Genomic DNA, 16,830 nt, shown 5'->3' on the forward strand with positions numbered 1-16,830 from the left:
TCAGATGGCAACACCAAGTTCAGAGTTCAATGATGGGTTGATGGTTAACAAAGGTATGCAGAGTTGAGAGACTCTTGAGAGAAAAAAAGCAAATGATAAATTGGCATTAGGAATGTACGCAATCAAACCATCAATGCAAAAACCGTAATTCTGCTCTGTTTCCCAATCCCAACGCCTCAGTCTGTCAGGGAAACAAGAGGCACCCTGATACTAATGTTCAACCTTCAGACACCTTGAACAATATCTGAACCTTCAGACACCTTGAACAATATCTGAATCTGAATACAATTGCACAACTGTGCGAAAAAGCTGTGAATTCTTCCGGTTCCAGGTTAACACATACATTTGAGCAGAGCAAGATGTAAGATCCCATCTTTTTTGTTGTCACCGAACCAATTAATTCGATCCAACCACACAAGGCCCAATCTACCACGCCTATCCTGAGCTAGTATTACTTAGGACCAGACACCCATTGTACCGCTAGTAGTACCACTGAAGCACACCCATCGTACTTGAAGGGGACAGAGCACAGAATATCAGGAATAACAGGGGCGACAAGACTCCCCGGTCTAGTGCTTCGGATCGGGTTGCGAGATTCCGGCCGTAGATACACATGCCGCGCTAGTAGACTCGAACAACGCAAGCAAAATCGAAACCTTAACAATATTAATAGAACGGCGCAGGCAAGGAGAGCGGTCGTACCATGTCGAGCTCGATGGATCGAGCCGCGGGTCGGCCGGTGTCCGGTTCCAGCTCCGGAGGCGGCGGAGGAAGCGACCAAAGGGTGGTTAAGACGCCGCCGGGATGCTGGGAAGGCAGGTCGCAAGGAGCCAACAGGAAAGTGACGGCGCGCGGTGGACGGACTGGTCTGCGGACGGGCGGGCGGATGCGGCGGTAGATAAAAGCGGCGCGCGTTCTTGCGGTGCAAGAAAGGGGAGGAGTGGAGGCCGAGGCGGGTCCCAGCTGCAAGTTGGGGTCGGTTCCGCGGTCGTCTTCTTCTTGGGGAGGAAGAAGAGGAGGAGGCGAGGAAGACGACGGGATTAAGGGAACCCGAGCGGGCCCAACTACGATTCGAAGTGGAGAATTTCGCTTCTTTCCCCGCGTCAGTGGACTCCCGATTGTTCCGGAGAAGACGGACGGGCTAGTGGACTCCGCGCGTCGGGACGGCCCAGTTGATTTTGTCCTTTGGTGGATGGCTAGGCCCAGTTACGACAACTGTGTGGCCTAAGAAGGGATGGGCCGGCCCATGGTCAAGCTCAAAGTTGAAGTTGTGATTTTAATCTTGAAAAATCTACTGCTTATGCGATGATGGAATCTCTGTTATCTGTACACACAATGTTTATTGGAATAATCCCTCACGTGGAACAATTTCTCATAAACTCACACTAATATCCGTGACAGTTGCTGATGAAACTCAAGATACTGCATGATCTCGGCGGCAACGACGATGTGAGCGCTGGGGAGTGGGGACCATGGTAGCCGTAATGCGGAGTGGGGCTGGAAGGAGAGGCCGAGGACGCCGGCGGGGCCGAGGCCGAGCTGGTGCCGGAAGCACGGGCCGAGGAGGGCGCGGCGGAGCAGCTTGGAGGAGATCTCGGGTCTGTTCGCTTCAGCTTATAAGCCGGCTGAAAAGCTAAAACAGCTGATTTGTTGTGAGAGGAAAACACTGTTTGGTGGCTGATAAGCCGACTGAATAAGCTGAAGCGAACAGGCCCCTCGAGCAGGAGATCGTCGGGAAGGGTTTCCCGTGCAGGCCGGCTCTGACCCTAGGGCAGTAGGGGCGACGGCCAAGGGCCCCTGCTATAGAGGTATATGAGGCCCGGCAAGGCAGGTCTGCTAGTGCTAGCCGCCAGACGTAGAAATTAATGTGTTGCGTGTGCAATCGTCCATCTTTGTTCATGCCGCAGCAAAATGTCTCGCGCTCGCTGTCCCGTTCGGTCATCTGATCAACCGATCCTTGTTGGCAAAATCGAAAGGGTATTAATCATACTAGTTTTATTTTGCTGCTCTTTTAGTTTGTAGTATTGACAATATTTTTCAAGAATTAAGTACATACCATCAGTACTGCTATCTTTTTTTTGGTTACAAATGAAAAAAAAATTCTAGGTTAAAGGGCCTATAGTTTTCGGTTTGCTCAATGACCTTGTAACGTATTGGCGTTATGTGCAGTGGACTCGATCGATCATATACGCATGCAAAGTACACGAGGTGCATACGCGTATAGTACTAATTGATCTTGCACATACATTATACGAGTCACATGTAAGTAGCAACGACAAAACCACCCATGGATATTTTTTAGAAAATGGATAAATATTCTGCCTCAGCGATCGCACATAGCCAAGTTTTACAGTAGCTGATCACATAAATAAGTGAAGTAGTACGTAAACGACGAGAAGAAATCAAAAATAAAGTCTATTATTGCTTCTTCATCCATTCTTAGAAAACATATCCAAGACGACGATCTCCAACACCTTGCTTGCCAACAGATGGTCTCCCTTGCTTCCTTACGCTGTAGTAGAAACCAATATTGCAGCTAATATGTTCCCCTGAAAATAGCCTACATAAAAGAGGTTAGTCATTTTTTTTTCAAAAACCATATTGTTACGCGTACACCAAATTGCCCACATCAGAGCTGCAACTCCAACGAAAATCAAATTTCTATCTTTTTTATTCATGCATGTTAACCAATTTCCAAGCAGATGATGTATTGATTTTGATGGGACTAACTATAGTTACAACCCTCCAAATTATTTTAGCATGTTGACAATAAAAAAGAAGAGACGATTAATTGTTTCGTTACAATCACAAACCAACATTTTTGAGACCCCATGGATATGATCATGGATGTCCTAGGCTCCTAGCCACAAACCATAAACACAGTATCAGAAAACTTCCATGCCTTGAAGCACAGAGACCAAATCTGTCTCGTGCAAGCACGCCCACCATACAACTCGTTCCGGGTCAGGTTGGCTGCAAAGTACCGTGGCCTCCTCCGTCCCCAGGTTGAGCTGGACGAGCCGTACGCCCGCCATCCGAATGAGCACGATGTCGCTCATCTCCCCGTACCCGTCGAACTCGAACCACGCGTACGCGTCCGGATCTCTCAGGTGCTTTTTGATCTCCTGCATGCTGACGACCACCTGCCGGCTGCCGGCTCCAATGGGAACCGTCGTCGTCGAGCGTCCACGTCGATATCACGTCGGCCTCGGCGCAGACCAAGCTCAGCCTCGTCCCCGCCGCCGTGGCGGCCAGCATGAGCCAATCCGGCGGGCTGCTGCTGCTGGTGGGTATCCTGCGCCCAGAGCTTTCGAGGAAGGACTGCGGCAGCTCGATCACCTTGGCGTCTACCGCGTCGGGCTGTAAGGCGAGGATGACCAGGCGATTCTCGCAGATGGGATGGATCCGGGAGTGGCGGCTGGGGATCAGCCGGAGCTCGGTCGCGATGCAGAGCCAGTGCACGGTCTCCCCGACGACGGCGGCGTGGGACCTACACGTCAGCCCCATGATCTCCTGCTCCTCCGTGAGGATGTTGCACGGCGAGGCGAACCGGCGGAGGGGCCCCCACTGGCCGTCCTCTGACCAGAAGGTCCGCGTCTGCAGCTTCACGTCCATGACCAGCAGCACGAAGCTGGCGCCGGCAACGTCGATGGTGAGGAAGGCGCACCGGTAGATGCCTTGGGGCTCCACGTCGCGACCCATGGATAGGCCGCTGGGAGGAAGGGAGGTCACGTGGCCGGTGAAGGTGTTGCAGACGCGCGGGTCGCTCCTGTCAATCTCAGTAGCTTCGTGCCAGGATAGGCCCGTGGGGATCAGCCACCGCCACAGGACGAGGAGCTCGAAGCGCGCGGACTTGAACGACGAGTGCGACCCCAGGAGGCTGCTGTCGAGCCGGAGGTGCCTGGTTGTCTCGATGACGTCGTCGTTGTCGGCGCAGCTGCTGTCGCCGTGACCGACGATCTCGTACGAGGCTGCCACGACGGGGTCGGGCGGAGGTGCCTGGAGGCGGCGGCGCAGCGCACGATCGTGGCGGCGTCGTGCGAGCGCGCGACAATGTCGAGCAGCAGATCGAGGGTGATCTCCATCGTCAGCTCTCTCGATCGGTCCTCGCGTGTCGTAGCGATCGTTGGACGGGTATACGGGATTCGTTGTTAACGCTGTCGGTTTGTCCGAGCTCCGTGGCGAGCTCGTATCGGACTCGAAAGCCTGGCCTGTTCCGCTTCAGCATGGGGGCGAGGATGACAGGTCGAGGTTGCCATACCGCGGCCTAGGTGCGGTGACGCAGAGGCAGTCAACCCTTCACTCTATGACAGCTGGACGGAGAGGGACGGAGGAGCGGAAGGGGAGCGCGTCGCGCATAGGGTCGGGTCGCCAGCGGCGGCGGCGGGAGGGGCGAACAATGGCGATCTCGGCGGAGCGGGGTGGGCGGAACATTTACACATGACTCCGTGAATATTAATCGCGATCCAAATATTTTCACAAAACCTCCTAAATTTAAATTAGATCACGACTATTAATCACGATCCGACTATTTACATATAATAATCCCCTTAATCACGATCCAAACATTTGCAGAAAACCCCCTGAAACGGACCCAGAGTTTTGCAGCGATCACCCTCGCCGGCGCAGGGGCACGGCGAGCACCGGAGGCCGGCGGGGAGACGTAGAGGAGACCGGCCAACTTCACGAACTTGAGAAGTGGAAGGCGGTAGCCTACCTCCGCCACCAGCCCACCAGCAGCTCGAGGAAGAGGACGAGGCCTGCGCGGCGAGGCCAACAGCGACGACGAGGACGAAACAACGGGGGTGCGTTGCCGGCGGACGGGAGGAGCAAGAGAAGGGCTCCACGTCTGCGACCGTGTCCGGCAGCACGGTGCCTTCGGATTACGCCACTGTACACTGCCGGTGTCGTGACTCGTGGATGTGTTCGCGCAGCCGGTAGGAGATTGCCGCGAGGAGGGCCGGGTCGAAGCCGCCGCCGCTGGTCGCGGCGCGGAGCTCAAGGCGGCGGCGGAAGCCTGGGTCGTCGAGGATGGCGCGGCGCAGCGGACAACGGTCACGGCGGCGTCGGAGCGCGCGATGATCTCTAGCGTGAGATCTGCGTCCAGGGGCTCCGTCGTTGCGTCGCTCGCGCCGGTGACGACGGGCGCGCGTCTGGCGGCATCTGAATGCCATGGGCAGGTGTGTCTCGGATGTTTCCCGATCCGGTGATTCAGGGTTTCTTCTCTGATTCTCTCTTACTGCTGATGAGTGATGAGCCTGATGTGATGTTGCCTACCGGGTACGAAGAGATTCCAACCAAATGCCTACGATCTCTATTTAAAAGGAATTACAAATTGTGTTTTTTTTTCAAATAACCAATGTTTTTTAAACGATTTCATAAGCAAACACTTCATAATTCAGACAAGAGAAAGAAAGGGAGCTCAAAATAGTTGATTCTCATTGCTCATCTCCAACCTCGCCATGTCAGGAACCTCCCAGCACAACCAACAAATCCTTGCTTTCTTGCTGGTAAGACGGCAAGCAATTTCTTCTCATGCCCAGCATTAGTTGCTCTAGTTCTGCCTCTCTAGTCCTAACTCTTCACTAATCTCAATGGAAGCCAAACCCTAATTACAATGATATTGGTGTCTAGATTCACTCTAGGGGTTGGCTTCATTTGCACTGAAATCCTACTGCTGAATCGGTCGTCCAGCTTTACGATGGCGGGAAGAACCGGTCGAGGTTGAATGGCAGATTGTAGAACTCCAGGGTCCGGCTGTCCCCGCCGAACGACCTGAACCTCGCCCACCAAGACATCCCACTGTCCTCAGCTTTCTTCTCCACGTCCAGCGTATTATCCAGGACCACCGAGATGATGAACCCGACGGTCGGGCGCGAGGAGAAGATGGTGTTGATGAGGTCATTGAACTGCACATTGCCACAAAAATGGTTCAGGTTCAGTTCAGAACTTCAGTTTTTTCAGCTGATGGCGATAAGTTTCAGTGAGCTGGTGAGTGAGAGCTACATACCCATCCAGCTCTAGTGTGTGCCGGTCCGTGGTGAGAGCTCATCGTGAACTGGGAGAAGTACTCCGGGATGGAGAAGCCAAGGAAGAGCGAGGTGCCGATGATGAAGAGGTTGCGCATCGAGTTCATGTTGGTGAACTGCATAAACGAGAGCCCCACGCCACCTGAAAGCACCGCAGAAGACGAAGTTGGAGAAGTTTCCCCCTCCAAAAAATTACTTATTCCCAAAAAAATTGGAGAATGGAGATATTTTCTTTTGACATCTGAAAGTACGTACCAACATAGCCAAACAATACACAGTATATAGCGGCAAACAGTGCGAATGGAATTGAGGCGAACAGCGCTCCGAAACGCCCTGAAATCATGAAATGAGTTCAAAACCAGAGAAAGATTGGTACGGTATCATTTTATTTACTCTACTGAAGATAATTTTCTACCTAGGATGGAGAAGAAGATCATGAAACCAGCGGAGATCTGGATCACTCTTCTGCTACCAATCCTTGTTGCTCCTATGAGGCCGACGTTCTCCCTGTATTGGGCAAAGTAATGTACAAAATGTTAGGCTTAACATGACACGGGAAAAAGATCTGGTTGCAAACTTGGTGCCACAAATAAGCAGGCACACTTACACAGAGACAGCAGAGCCGCTCACAGTACCAAATAGCCCGTTGAATAGCAGCCCAATTCCCTGAATTTTTTCACATGTTAGAAGAGAGAGGGTAAAAAATATACATATTAATCTTCTCAACAAAGGAAATTAAACACCAGCAAGACATTTTTTCAATGCTTCCTAGCATATGGCAGGAACTAACCTGCCATCCAATGCCCCTGCTCAAGACAAATGGTGGTGGGGGCGTCGCACTTGCCAACCGGGCAGCCGCCTGAAATGCTCCGGTAGACTGCAACGCTCATCAAAATATTGTCAGACAAGTCAGATCAGCATGATGTCAACTAACTGTATTGTGTAAGCTGCTAGAAAATCACATGGTAGCAATGGAATGTTACCTCTATCAAAGACACCACGACAGCAGCCATCATGCCGAATGAGTGATCTGCGCTGAAAGTCGGCGCACCCCACTGCAGTGGGTATGGAACACCAATCCTGAGGAAATGTTCAAACAAGTTAAATCCCTAGGTGTGAAAGAAATAGATGAAAATAAAGCAGTTGTTAATGCATCAATCTACAGAGTACATACCATGGCGCTGTTGTCATGAGGTTGGCATGATCAGTTCGGCAGTTGAGCTGAGTGCGCAACGAAGCATGTTTGTGTGCCCCGCTCACAGTGAGGATGTGGGCATATGCCCAGACAACTGCAATGGAGATGAGCACCGAGAACCTCTCCAATATCCGAAAATGGCATATTTGTACATGCTTCAGATATTGGGAAAGTGCCACGAACAGTATGAGCATCGGAAGACCAATCTCCACGCATGTTCCCATCTAAGAACATCAAATCGACTAATTAGCTTCAGGGAAGAAAACTGATGTTACAATATTAGAATGCCCATGTATGCTGTAGTCCTGGCATAGTAACAAAATTCATATGATCTGAATGAACTTCTTGAAAATCTCCGGTAAGAAACATATATTTTGACAGTACAAGCAAAAATTAGAGCTTTTACCACTGGGAATCCTCTCTCAAAAAGTCCAAGCCCCCCCAGTGCAACAAGTGGAACCATCCCAAGTGGGCTGAAGAACCTGCAACAGGTGTACATAAAAAAAAAACATCTTAAGATTCCTTTTGCAAATTCAAAGGTTGCACCATGTCCCATTACTTTTGGCAATTTCAGTATTTCACCCAATAATTTCAGTTTTGAACATTAGATCACATGATACATCAATTGAATAGATGTCATCTGTACCTTGAGCATATCCCCCACAATTGGCTGTAGCCAAGCATTATCTGAACGCAAGAGGATATTATCAAGGCCCCCTGTATGGCTCTCATGGTCATTTTAAACCTCTGCAATAAGAGAAAACATGCGAGATGTGGTACTGAGATGGCTACTAACTATTCCCTCCGGTCAGGAAAAGCTGTTTCCAACAGCAAATTTAGCTTGCTGCTGCTTGTTTCTCCGGTCAGAAACAACAGCTTTTTTCTGACCTGAGTGAGTAATTCTTTAGAGGAAGAATAATCATTTCATGCTTACCGTATGGTCATCAGTGATTTGCATCAATGAAGGGTCACTGATTATTGATATGATCGGGATTGTGAATGCATATGACCCACCGATGATGGTGGGCAGGCGAGTTCCAAACAAAGTTTGGAGCATTGTATTTATGCCAGTCACAAAAAGCATGGTCTGTACCACCTGTGCTTTATCATGCTGGAAGCAAACAAACAGACAAACGTGTATCAATCAGGATGGACTCACTGGGAGACAGTACATAAATACATCATTATCCAAAAAGATGAATTCTTGATACACACAAAGTGATGCACTATTGTGAACACATTACCATGGCACAAGGCTGACATATCTCTGAACATCAAAGATGCTAGATGGCACGGGAGATATACTATTAGCTATAAACATCAAGGCTATTAATCTATAACATTAAATACTGCCAGATATGTAGTAAAAGTGCATACTACATATGGAATGAAAATAACATTACTAGTACCAGTAACCTTAATACATATTTAGACTAGACATTACGATTGCAAAGACAAGTTCCTGTGCTTACAAATGCCATCGATAATCTAGAATCAAATCTAACTACCGAATTTTAACATTTTATTTCAATATAAACACCATTATGACACAAAAAAAACAATCAGATATCGCATCATCTATTCACAGCAACAAAATTGAACGATGAAAGGATTCTTACGGCATTTCCTCCCATGAGGGGAACCAGAATGGTGGGGATCATAACTGCCGTCCCCAAACAAAGGATGAAATGCTGGAAGCCCAGCAAAATAGCCCCACCTGCGCCATCAAGCAGACACAGATTTATACCATAAAGACACAACACAGTGAGCTGAATGAATCATACAAGCCTAGGCACTTTGACTACTTACCCCAGGACGGGTTGGAGTCCACGCAGTACTTCATATGATGCAGCTGGTCCAGGGGAGGGTGGGTTATCTCCTCTAGCTTCATGTCAGTCATCTCCATGGGAGGCTGTTCCTCTGCTTTGCCCACGATGATCAAATCAACCAAGCAGGAAAAGAAAAAAAAAACAACTTCAGGATTTATTCCACAGGGCAGCTTAGTGAGGTAGGACAGCAGTAAAATTACAAGCTTTAGTGATCTATATGGTCCTAGGTCATCAGATGCCACATGAATAATTCATTCCTCAGAAAAATAAAGCACCATTCTTTTCCCACAAAAAGCTTTGCAAACTTTCAGATGTACACAATAACCCGGACGGGTTGCAAAACAATCATAATGTCCCTAAACATGAAACTGTAAAATTGCAAAGACATGTTTAATGAATGATTAAGAACTTAATGAACCTAAACTATCAAGAGGAGAAACTAAACCCTTTTTTTTCGTGAATGCGCAGGAGAGCTGCGTATCTTTGTATTAAGAAGAAAAAAGTTTTTATACATCGCGGGCCTATCCGAGCGCACGCACACGGGTTTAGGCATGTTTTAGCTTACATTACACCACCACAACGACAACACAAATGGCACAGAAAGGCCGAAATCAGAAATGCTGATCTAAAACTAAACCTTCAACACGCTGATGAATTCAACAACACAAACAGTACAAGAAACCAAGAAAGGAAATGCACAAAATGCTCACCGAACCTCACTGAAAATGCTATGGAATTCTGCGGAAATCCACAAAACCAGCAAGGGAAAATCCCCTTGACAATGCTACTGAATGTTGTAAAATGCTCTCAGACCCGCAAATGTGTCAAAGCAAGCCAGGAAGGTGCTCGATTTATAGGCCCCTGGGGGCTGCAGTAACAGAACAGCTAATTCTTGCTGTCAAAATGAGAAGCAGTCTCTAAAATTTTCTGAGTTATTTGCCAGTTGCCACAACGAGTTAGGCCAATCTACCAATATTATTTACAAAGTATCTGCAAGATTGTTTTTCATGAGACAATGACAACCAAGCAACAAATTTCTATCTTTGAGATTATTTGGTTGTGTGTGTGTGTGTGTCACTGGTGATTTGTACAATATTACTAGTGATGTCAATACTAGTAAAATTTAAATAGTATCTTTTTATCTCTAAGATTATTCAGTAGCAAGTTAATGATAACCAAACAAAAACTTATATCTTTAAGATAATTAGCTAGGGCCACAACAATAAGCCTTTATGAGTGGGGCTCATATACTAGTAATTTGTACATACCAGCATGGCAGCATTCTATCTCTAAGATTGTCTAGTAGTAAAACAATAAAGATCAAGCTGGAACTTTCTATCTATAAGATTGTATGGTAAGGTGACTACAGCTTGTTATATGCAATTTTGTGTGGGGCCTATCTACTTGTAACGTTCACATGCAAAATTTTTATCTCTAAGATTACTAGGCAGTGTGCCAGTGAGGCAATGACAATCAGGCAACAACATTCTATCTCTAAGATTGTTTGGTAGTTGACAGCTGTTAGTTATGTGCTACCAATAGTGGGCCCATCTATATTAGTAGTATTATTCAACACCAGCTTTATATCTCTTAGATTTATTTGTCAGTGATACAATAACAACTAAGCAACATCTTTCTATCTCGAAGATCTTTTAGCAGTGATATATGTGCCACCGAAGAAGTGGGGCCAGTCTACTTGTAACATTTACACACTAATTTTCTCTCTCCAAGATTTGTTTGATTAGTGAGGCAGCAATATTCAAACATCTTTCTGTTTGTGATCTGTGGAAGATATACCTTAGGAAATCTAATGAATAAATGCAATAGTAGTAATGAAAATCAAATAAATATAGTAGATAGATACACATATCTTCGGATTTGAAGCCTGCATGACACTAGCATGGCGAGAACACAAATAAAATCTAAAAAAATCACAAAGTTCTTAACCGAGCAAAAAAATGGAATGACTATTATGTGTGGAACTCATTCTTTTAAGGAAGCCGTCATCTAGTTTATGTTACAATTCAGAATTGAGCACAGATGGAAACACAATTCAGAAATCAAGAAACAACAGTTATTAACTTTAAAAACTAATTACTGTGCAAGTAAGGAATAATGCATTATTCACCTATATGAGGTTCCGTACGGTGAGAGGAAGCAGCAGCAGCAGCATCAATGTTGTGAGACATGATGTGGCAACTACCAACAGGAACAACAGTGGAAGTTGACCCTCGGCGAGCCTCACCACAGGCTTCATTATTCTCAATTTGTTGTGGATCTTGGTTGTTTGACCACCAGCTTACAACAAATAAGATGACGTGGTCAAGAAACCTTGCCATTGGAAAGGTTTATGGAACTTCAGAAGAGCAGGTGGTGGAATTGAAGCTGCAAAAATTAAACAAAAATATCAGGATCACTTAGAGGAACTCCTTCTCAATATATTAGGAAATAGGTATATATCCAACTTCATTCCATGAAAACCTATAGCTGAATCTAAAAGGTTACCTAATATGTGGCAATCTATCCCATACTTGCCAAGCGAAACTTGCGGATCATAAGAAAGTAATACCTACTATGTGGTGATCTATCATAGAATCGCAGGGTGCAACTTGTTGAATCTTAGGAAGTTACCTAGTATGTGGTGATCTATCGCAGATGTGCAGTGACGAGTGAAATCTATCGACTCAAGAAAGATTTTGCTACGGAGAATGTCTTACTTAGAAGTCGGTGCTAGTTCTTGACTATTGTTGAGGTGGGTGCTCCCCTTCCCGACGAAGTCATTATATAGAGGGAAAGTTGCCTCGGATACCACTAGAGAAGTAACGCTCAAGTGTCTGTCATGCAACACGTGGCAAGATTTTTTTAAAAAAAGTAATATTTTGCCTTGTATACTTCTAAGTGAAGAAATATCTATTTCATGCGTTGCAATACTTATTAGATTTTTTTTAAAAAAAAGTAATATTTTGCCTCGTATACTTCTAAGTGAAGAAATATCTATTTCATGCATTGCAATACTTATTAGTATAAATAAATCTTGTTTAAGTTCAAGTATAGGCATGGTAAATATTTTTAGCATATATAAGAATGTGCCTCATATACTTTTGCTAAAGAATTGTCGATTTCACGCACTGCGCGCGTGGCTCATACTTTTTAGTATGAATGAAATTTCACTAATCTCAAATGACCATGGCATATTCATGCGATGCATGGCAAAATCCTTTAATAAAAGTAGAAAAATTCTTTGCATATTGTTAAGGAATGCTCAATTGATATAGAGCTGTAGAATTGGCATCAAGTTTATCTGTTGTTCTCGTAGAAATGAAGCATTGCATTGTGCACCGCATGTACAGGCTAGAAATGCACTGAGGACCAAGTTCTTGGTAGACCTGCTGAGGTACAAGGATAATGAATCTAAAGACAACATTCCTGAAGAAGTACAAAAAATACTTAAGCATGTTAGGACTTAGGTGGTTTCCAGATATACAATAGTTGTGATGATATTTAATTTCTATGTTACTCTTTAAGCATATTTGCTATGTATTCAACTATATAATAACTCATCATCCCGATCCCTTTTGGCGTGGTTCTTAATCTATTTCATACTCGTTTTATTTCCAACAAAATTATCATCTTTTAGCTTTTACCGTACCGTTAGCACATGCATTCTACTAGTAGCAATGAAGTGTATGTATTTTGAGGCCTTTCTCATGTTTTCTAAGATAAATAATAATTTTCCTTGTACAACATTAGCCTCATCAGTATCTCTAATTTTCTCATATATCAACGAAGTTGTCCTATTGTGGAGATGATGGTCAGTAAGAAACAAGGTAAATGAGGGGGTAGAATGTTGAGTGGGCAGAAGAAATTCAGAGTTCAGTTTGAATATGAGAAACTGAACTCAACGGGCCAGCAAGGCCTGCACAAGCCATGGAAGCCACCACCAGAGGATATCTACAAGATCAATATCAATGGTGCTTTCTTCCCAGGTGAAAGAAACATGTGGCTGGGGATTTTTGGTGCGAGACATGAGTGGGGAAGTGTTAGCAGCCAGAACCGGGAACATCACGACATCACCTCTGCAGGTTCACCATTGCAAATGGAAGCATTAGGCATTAGCGGCGCTCAACGGCCTCCAACATGTGGCAGAACTCGGCATGTCGCACATCATTTTGGAAACGGATGCTACGGTCTTGGCGGCAGCTCTGAAATCATCAGAATTGGACCGAAGCACCATTGGGTGCATATGCTATCGGAGTTTGCAACTTGTGAAGTCTCGATCTGTAATAGCAGCTGCAACAGGATGATGATTTTGTAGAAAATAGAATAGATTGATCAATCACTTCCAGTTCCTCCTACCTTTGACTTTGTGATGATTTTTGGTCGAAGACATTGAAAAATTTATTTTTAGTAGGGAAAATAAAATGGACTTCCCTTCGCTACCCCCCGAGAGGACTTCACACACACAGGCCCATTCGAAGCACCAGCGGCCCAAGAACGACTTCCTGTCGTCTTCCAAACTACAGAGTGACGCCGTTGGCCACTTCGCCTTCTTGCGCTGCGCGGCGCGCTAGATCGAAGCGAAATCCGCAGTTCGCGGATATCGCCGGCCGGTGTCCTGGTGGCGCCGGGGAGGCCGGTGCGTCGGTGCCGGCGGGCAACATCACCAAGAAGAGAGCGGGAAGCTTTGAGCCACGAGGTGAGCCAGGCAGCATGCCAAATCCTTTCTGAATCGCCGGATTGGTAACCTCCGAGACTCACCTACGCCTTGCATTCAGAAGTCCGCCAGACGCGAGCCCAACGTCGCCGGCACGAGCGACGCGGCGATGGAGCCCCTGAACGCAGATCTCACGCTCGGGATCATCGCGCGCTCCGACGACGCCGCGACAGTCGTCCGCTGCGCCGCGCCATCGGCCATCCTCGATGACCCGAGCTTCCGCCGCCGCCTTGAGCTCCGCGCCGCTGGAGGCCTCCTCTACGTCCCCCCTCCGGCGTCCAGTTCCTCCCTCCGGTGCTCGCCGTGCCCCTGCGCCGGCGAGGGTGATCGCTACAAAACTGTGCGTCCGTTTTCAGGGGTGTTTCTGAAAATATTCGGATCGCGAGATCCGATTTAGGGGGTGATACGTAAATATTCGGATTAGTCGCGATCCAATTTAGAGGGTTTTCTAAAAATATTTGGATCGCGCAGTGGGAAATATGTAAATGTTCCGCCCGCCCCACCGAGATCGCCATGGCTCGCACCTCCCGCCGCCGGCGGCGACCCGATCCCATGCGCGGCGCGCTCCCCTTCCGCTCCTCCACCCCTCTTCGCGCCGCGCGAGTGCTCCTGCCGCCGCTTCCCCGCGCTCCGCCGTCGCCCGCGACCGGCGCCGTGGCCTCCATGTTGAGGCCGCAGGGGGTCCGCGGGACGCTCTACAGGTTCCTCAGCGGCTGCAACGGCGACGACCGGAGGATGAAGGCGGACCCGGGGTTCCAGCTCCTCGAGTCCCGAGAGGAGGTGAAGAGCTGCTGCGCGTCCGCGCATGACGCGCAGCTCCGCCCGCCGCCCGGGGTGGCTTCTACTTCCTCCGTCGCGCCGCCCCGACCGGGCGCGCCGACGTGAAGCGCGCTCTGCTCAGCTAGGGGCTGCTCTTCACCTTCGGCCAGCTCAGGTATTTCTTCTGCAAGCTCGTCGACCGGTTGGTCAAGGACAACAACGTTATAGGCGCCGATCTGTCTGGGCCTGGAGGATTTCTATGCGCGCCGCCTGTATCTCCGGATCCAGGTGAGATAATATTCATTCTAATTCATTGTCGTTGGTTAACTGGCATGTGATTTGTGATGATAAGCTGGGCAGATTGTTGGTTCCGGAAGAAATTCTTTGCATTATCATGAAATGGTCGGATGCTCATATGTTTTGCAAGTATATTTCTGCAGGAATTCAGGCACACTGTAGTTTGCTCTCTGTTCAAAAGATTAGATTTTTTGCGAGCATTTTCAGTATGACGTGAACAATATGGTTGCCTGGCATTACTCCTGCAGTATGACGTGAACATTTTCAGTATGATGGAAGGGTAAGTTCTCGGATAGATCAGCATATAAGATTTGGCGCTTTTGATGAATAGGCAAACCTCTGAACCTCGCCTGCTCCTTGCATTCAGATGCCCGCCAGATTCGAGCCCAACATCGCCGGCGCGAGCGAAGCGACGACGGAGCCCTTGAACGCAGATCTCACGCTCGAGATCATCGCGCGCCGCAGCCGTCGTCCGCTGCGTCGCGCCATCCTCGACCTGGGCTTCCGCCGCCGCATGGAGCTCCGCGGCGCGGCCAGCGGCGGCTTCGGTCCGGCCCTCCCTCCTCCTGTGGCAGTCTCCTACCGGCTGCGCGAACACATCCACGATACCGCCGCCGTCCTGCCATCAAGCCGCTGATGAGCCGCCTTCGCTTACCATCGACGGTGCCGGCGTTCGGTTCAAGCAGGCGACGCCTACCACGCCGGCTGTCATAGGGCGCAGCGTTCACTGGCGCTGCGTCATCCCACCTAGGCCGCGGTATGGCAACTCCGACTTGGTCATCGTCGCCCTCCATGCCGAAGCCCAACAGGCCACGCTATCGAGTCCGATACGATCACAAGGTCCATCCTCTAAGCTAACCCCTCGACAGAACGCGAGCACGATCTCGCCACGGACAAACCGGCAGCGTCAACAACCAATCGTGTATATACATGCCTGTCCATATCGCTACCACACGCCAGGATCTGAGCAGCCGACGATGGAGGTTCCGCTCGATCTGCTGCTCGACATCGTCGCGCGCTTGCACGACGCCGCCACGATCGTGCGCTGCGCCGCCGCCTCCAGGCACCTCCGCCGCGGCATCCTCGAACCGTCCTTCCGCCGCCTCCTCGACCTCCGCGCCGCGGCGAGCAGCGGCCCGCCCGACCCCGTCGTGGCAGCCTCGTACGAGATCGTCGATCACCACGACAGAAGCTGCCGCGACAACGACGTCATCGAGACAGCCAGGCGCCTCCGGCTCGACAGCAGCCTCTTGGGGTCGCACTCGTTCATGTCGTCGCGCTTCGAGCTCCTCGTCCTGTGGCGGTGGCTGCCACCTAGGGCCCCCCAAACTGGCATCCCGCCGAGGACGGCGACCTGCGCGTCTGCAACACCTTCACCGGCCACGTCACCTCCCTTCCTCCTCCCAGCGGCCTATCCGTCGGTCGCGACGACGGCTGCTACATCTACCGGTGCGCCTTCCTCGCCATCGACGTCGCCGATGCCAGCTTCGTGCTGCTGGTCATGGACGTGAAGCTGCGGCCGCGGACCTTCTGGTTGGAGGACGGCGAGTGGGGCCCCCTCCGCCGGCTCTCCTCGCCGTGGGATATCTTCACGGACGAGGACTGGACCTGAGGTCTGACGTGGAGGTCCCACGCCGCCGTCGTCGGGGACACCGTGCACTGGCTCTGCATCAAGACCGACTTCGGCCGGTTCCCCAGCCTCCGCTCCCCGTTCCATAGCACCCGCCAGAATCGCCTGGTCATCCTCGCCTTAGAGGCCGACGCGGTAGACACGGCCGAGGTGATCGAGCTGCCGCAGGCCTGCCTCGAAAGCTTTGGGCGCAGGATAACCACCTCCTCGCCGGATTGATGACCGAGCTGTTGTGTTGCAAGTGAAAAAGAATGAGTCACGTGATTCTTAATACCTCCAAGCCATTATCAGTCGGATTGATGACAACAAAGATTGCAGTACCAAGTACCATACATGCATATTTTATTTATGAACTATAGTTGGTTTTATGTCTTTCT

The 16,830-nt window shown here is 49.0% G+C and overlaps 1 protein-coding gene across 1 annotated transcript; it reads right to left on the bottom strand.

Annotated features, from left to right (window-relative positions):
* Positions 1 to 5,696: 5,696 nt before the first annotated feature.
* On the bottom strand, positions 5,697 to 9,124 carry LOC101786435 (nucleobase-ascorbate transporter 2). The gene is made up of 13 exons (XM_022823525.1): positions 9,034 to 9,124; positions 8,844 to 8,941; positions 8,159 to 8,335; positions 7,871 to 7,971; positions 7,631 to 7,706; positions 7,204 to 7,448; positions 7,013 to 7,109; positions 6,820 to 6,906; positions 6,637 to 6,695; positions 6,445 to 6,536; positions 6,285 to 6,362; positions 6,011 to 6,171; positions 5,697 to 5,909 (listed from the first exon to the last, which is right to left on the bottom strand). The coding sequence occupies exons 1-13, from the start codon at positions 9,122 to 9,124 to the stop codon at positions 5,697 to 5,699; spliced, it is 1,575 nt and encodes a 524-aa protein (XP_022679260.1).
* Between the last annotated feature and the right edge of the window lie 7,706 nt (positions 9,125 to 16,830).

This window comes from Setaria italica, chromosome IX, assembly GCF_000263155.2.
Source record: "Setaria italica strain Yugu1 chromosome IX, Setaria_italica_v2.0, whole genome shotgun sequence".
Taxonomy (NCBI): Eukaryota; Viridiplantae; Streptophyta; class Magnoliopsida; order Poales; family Poaceae; genus Setaria; species Setaria italica.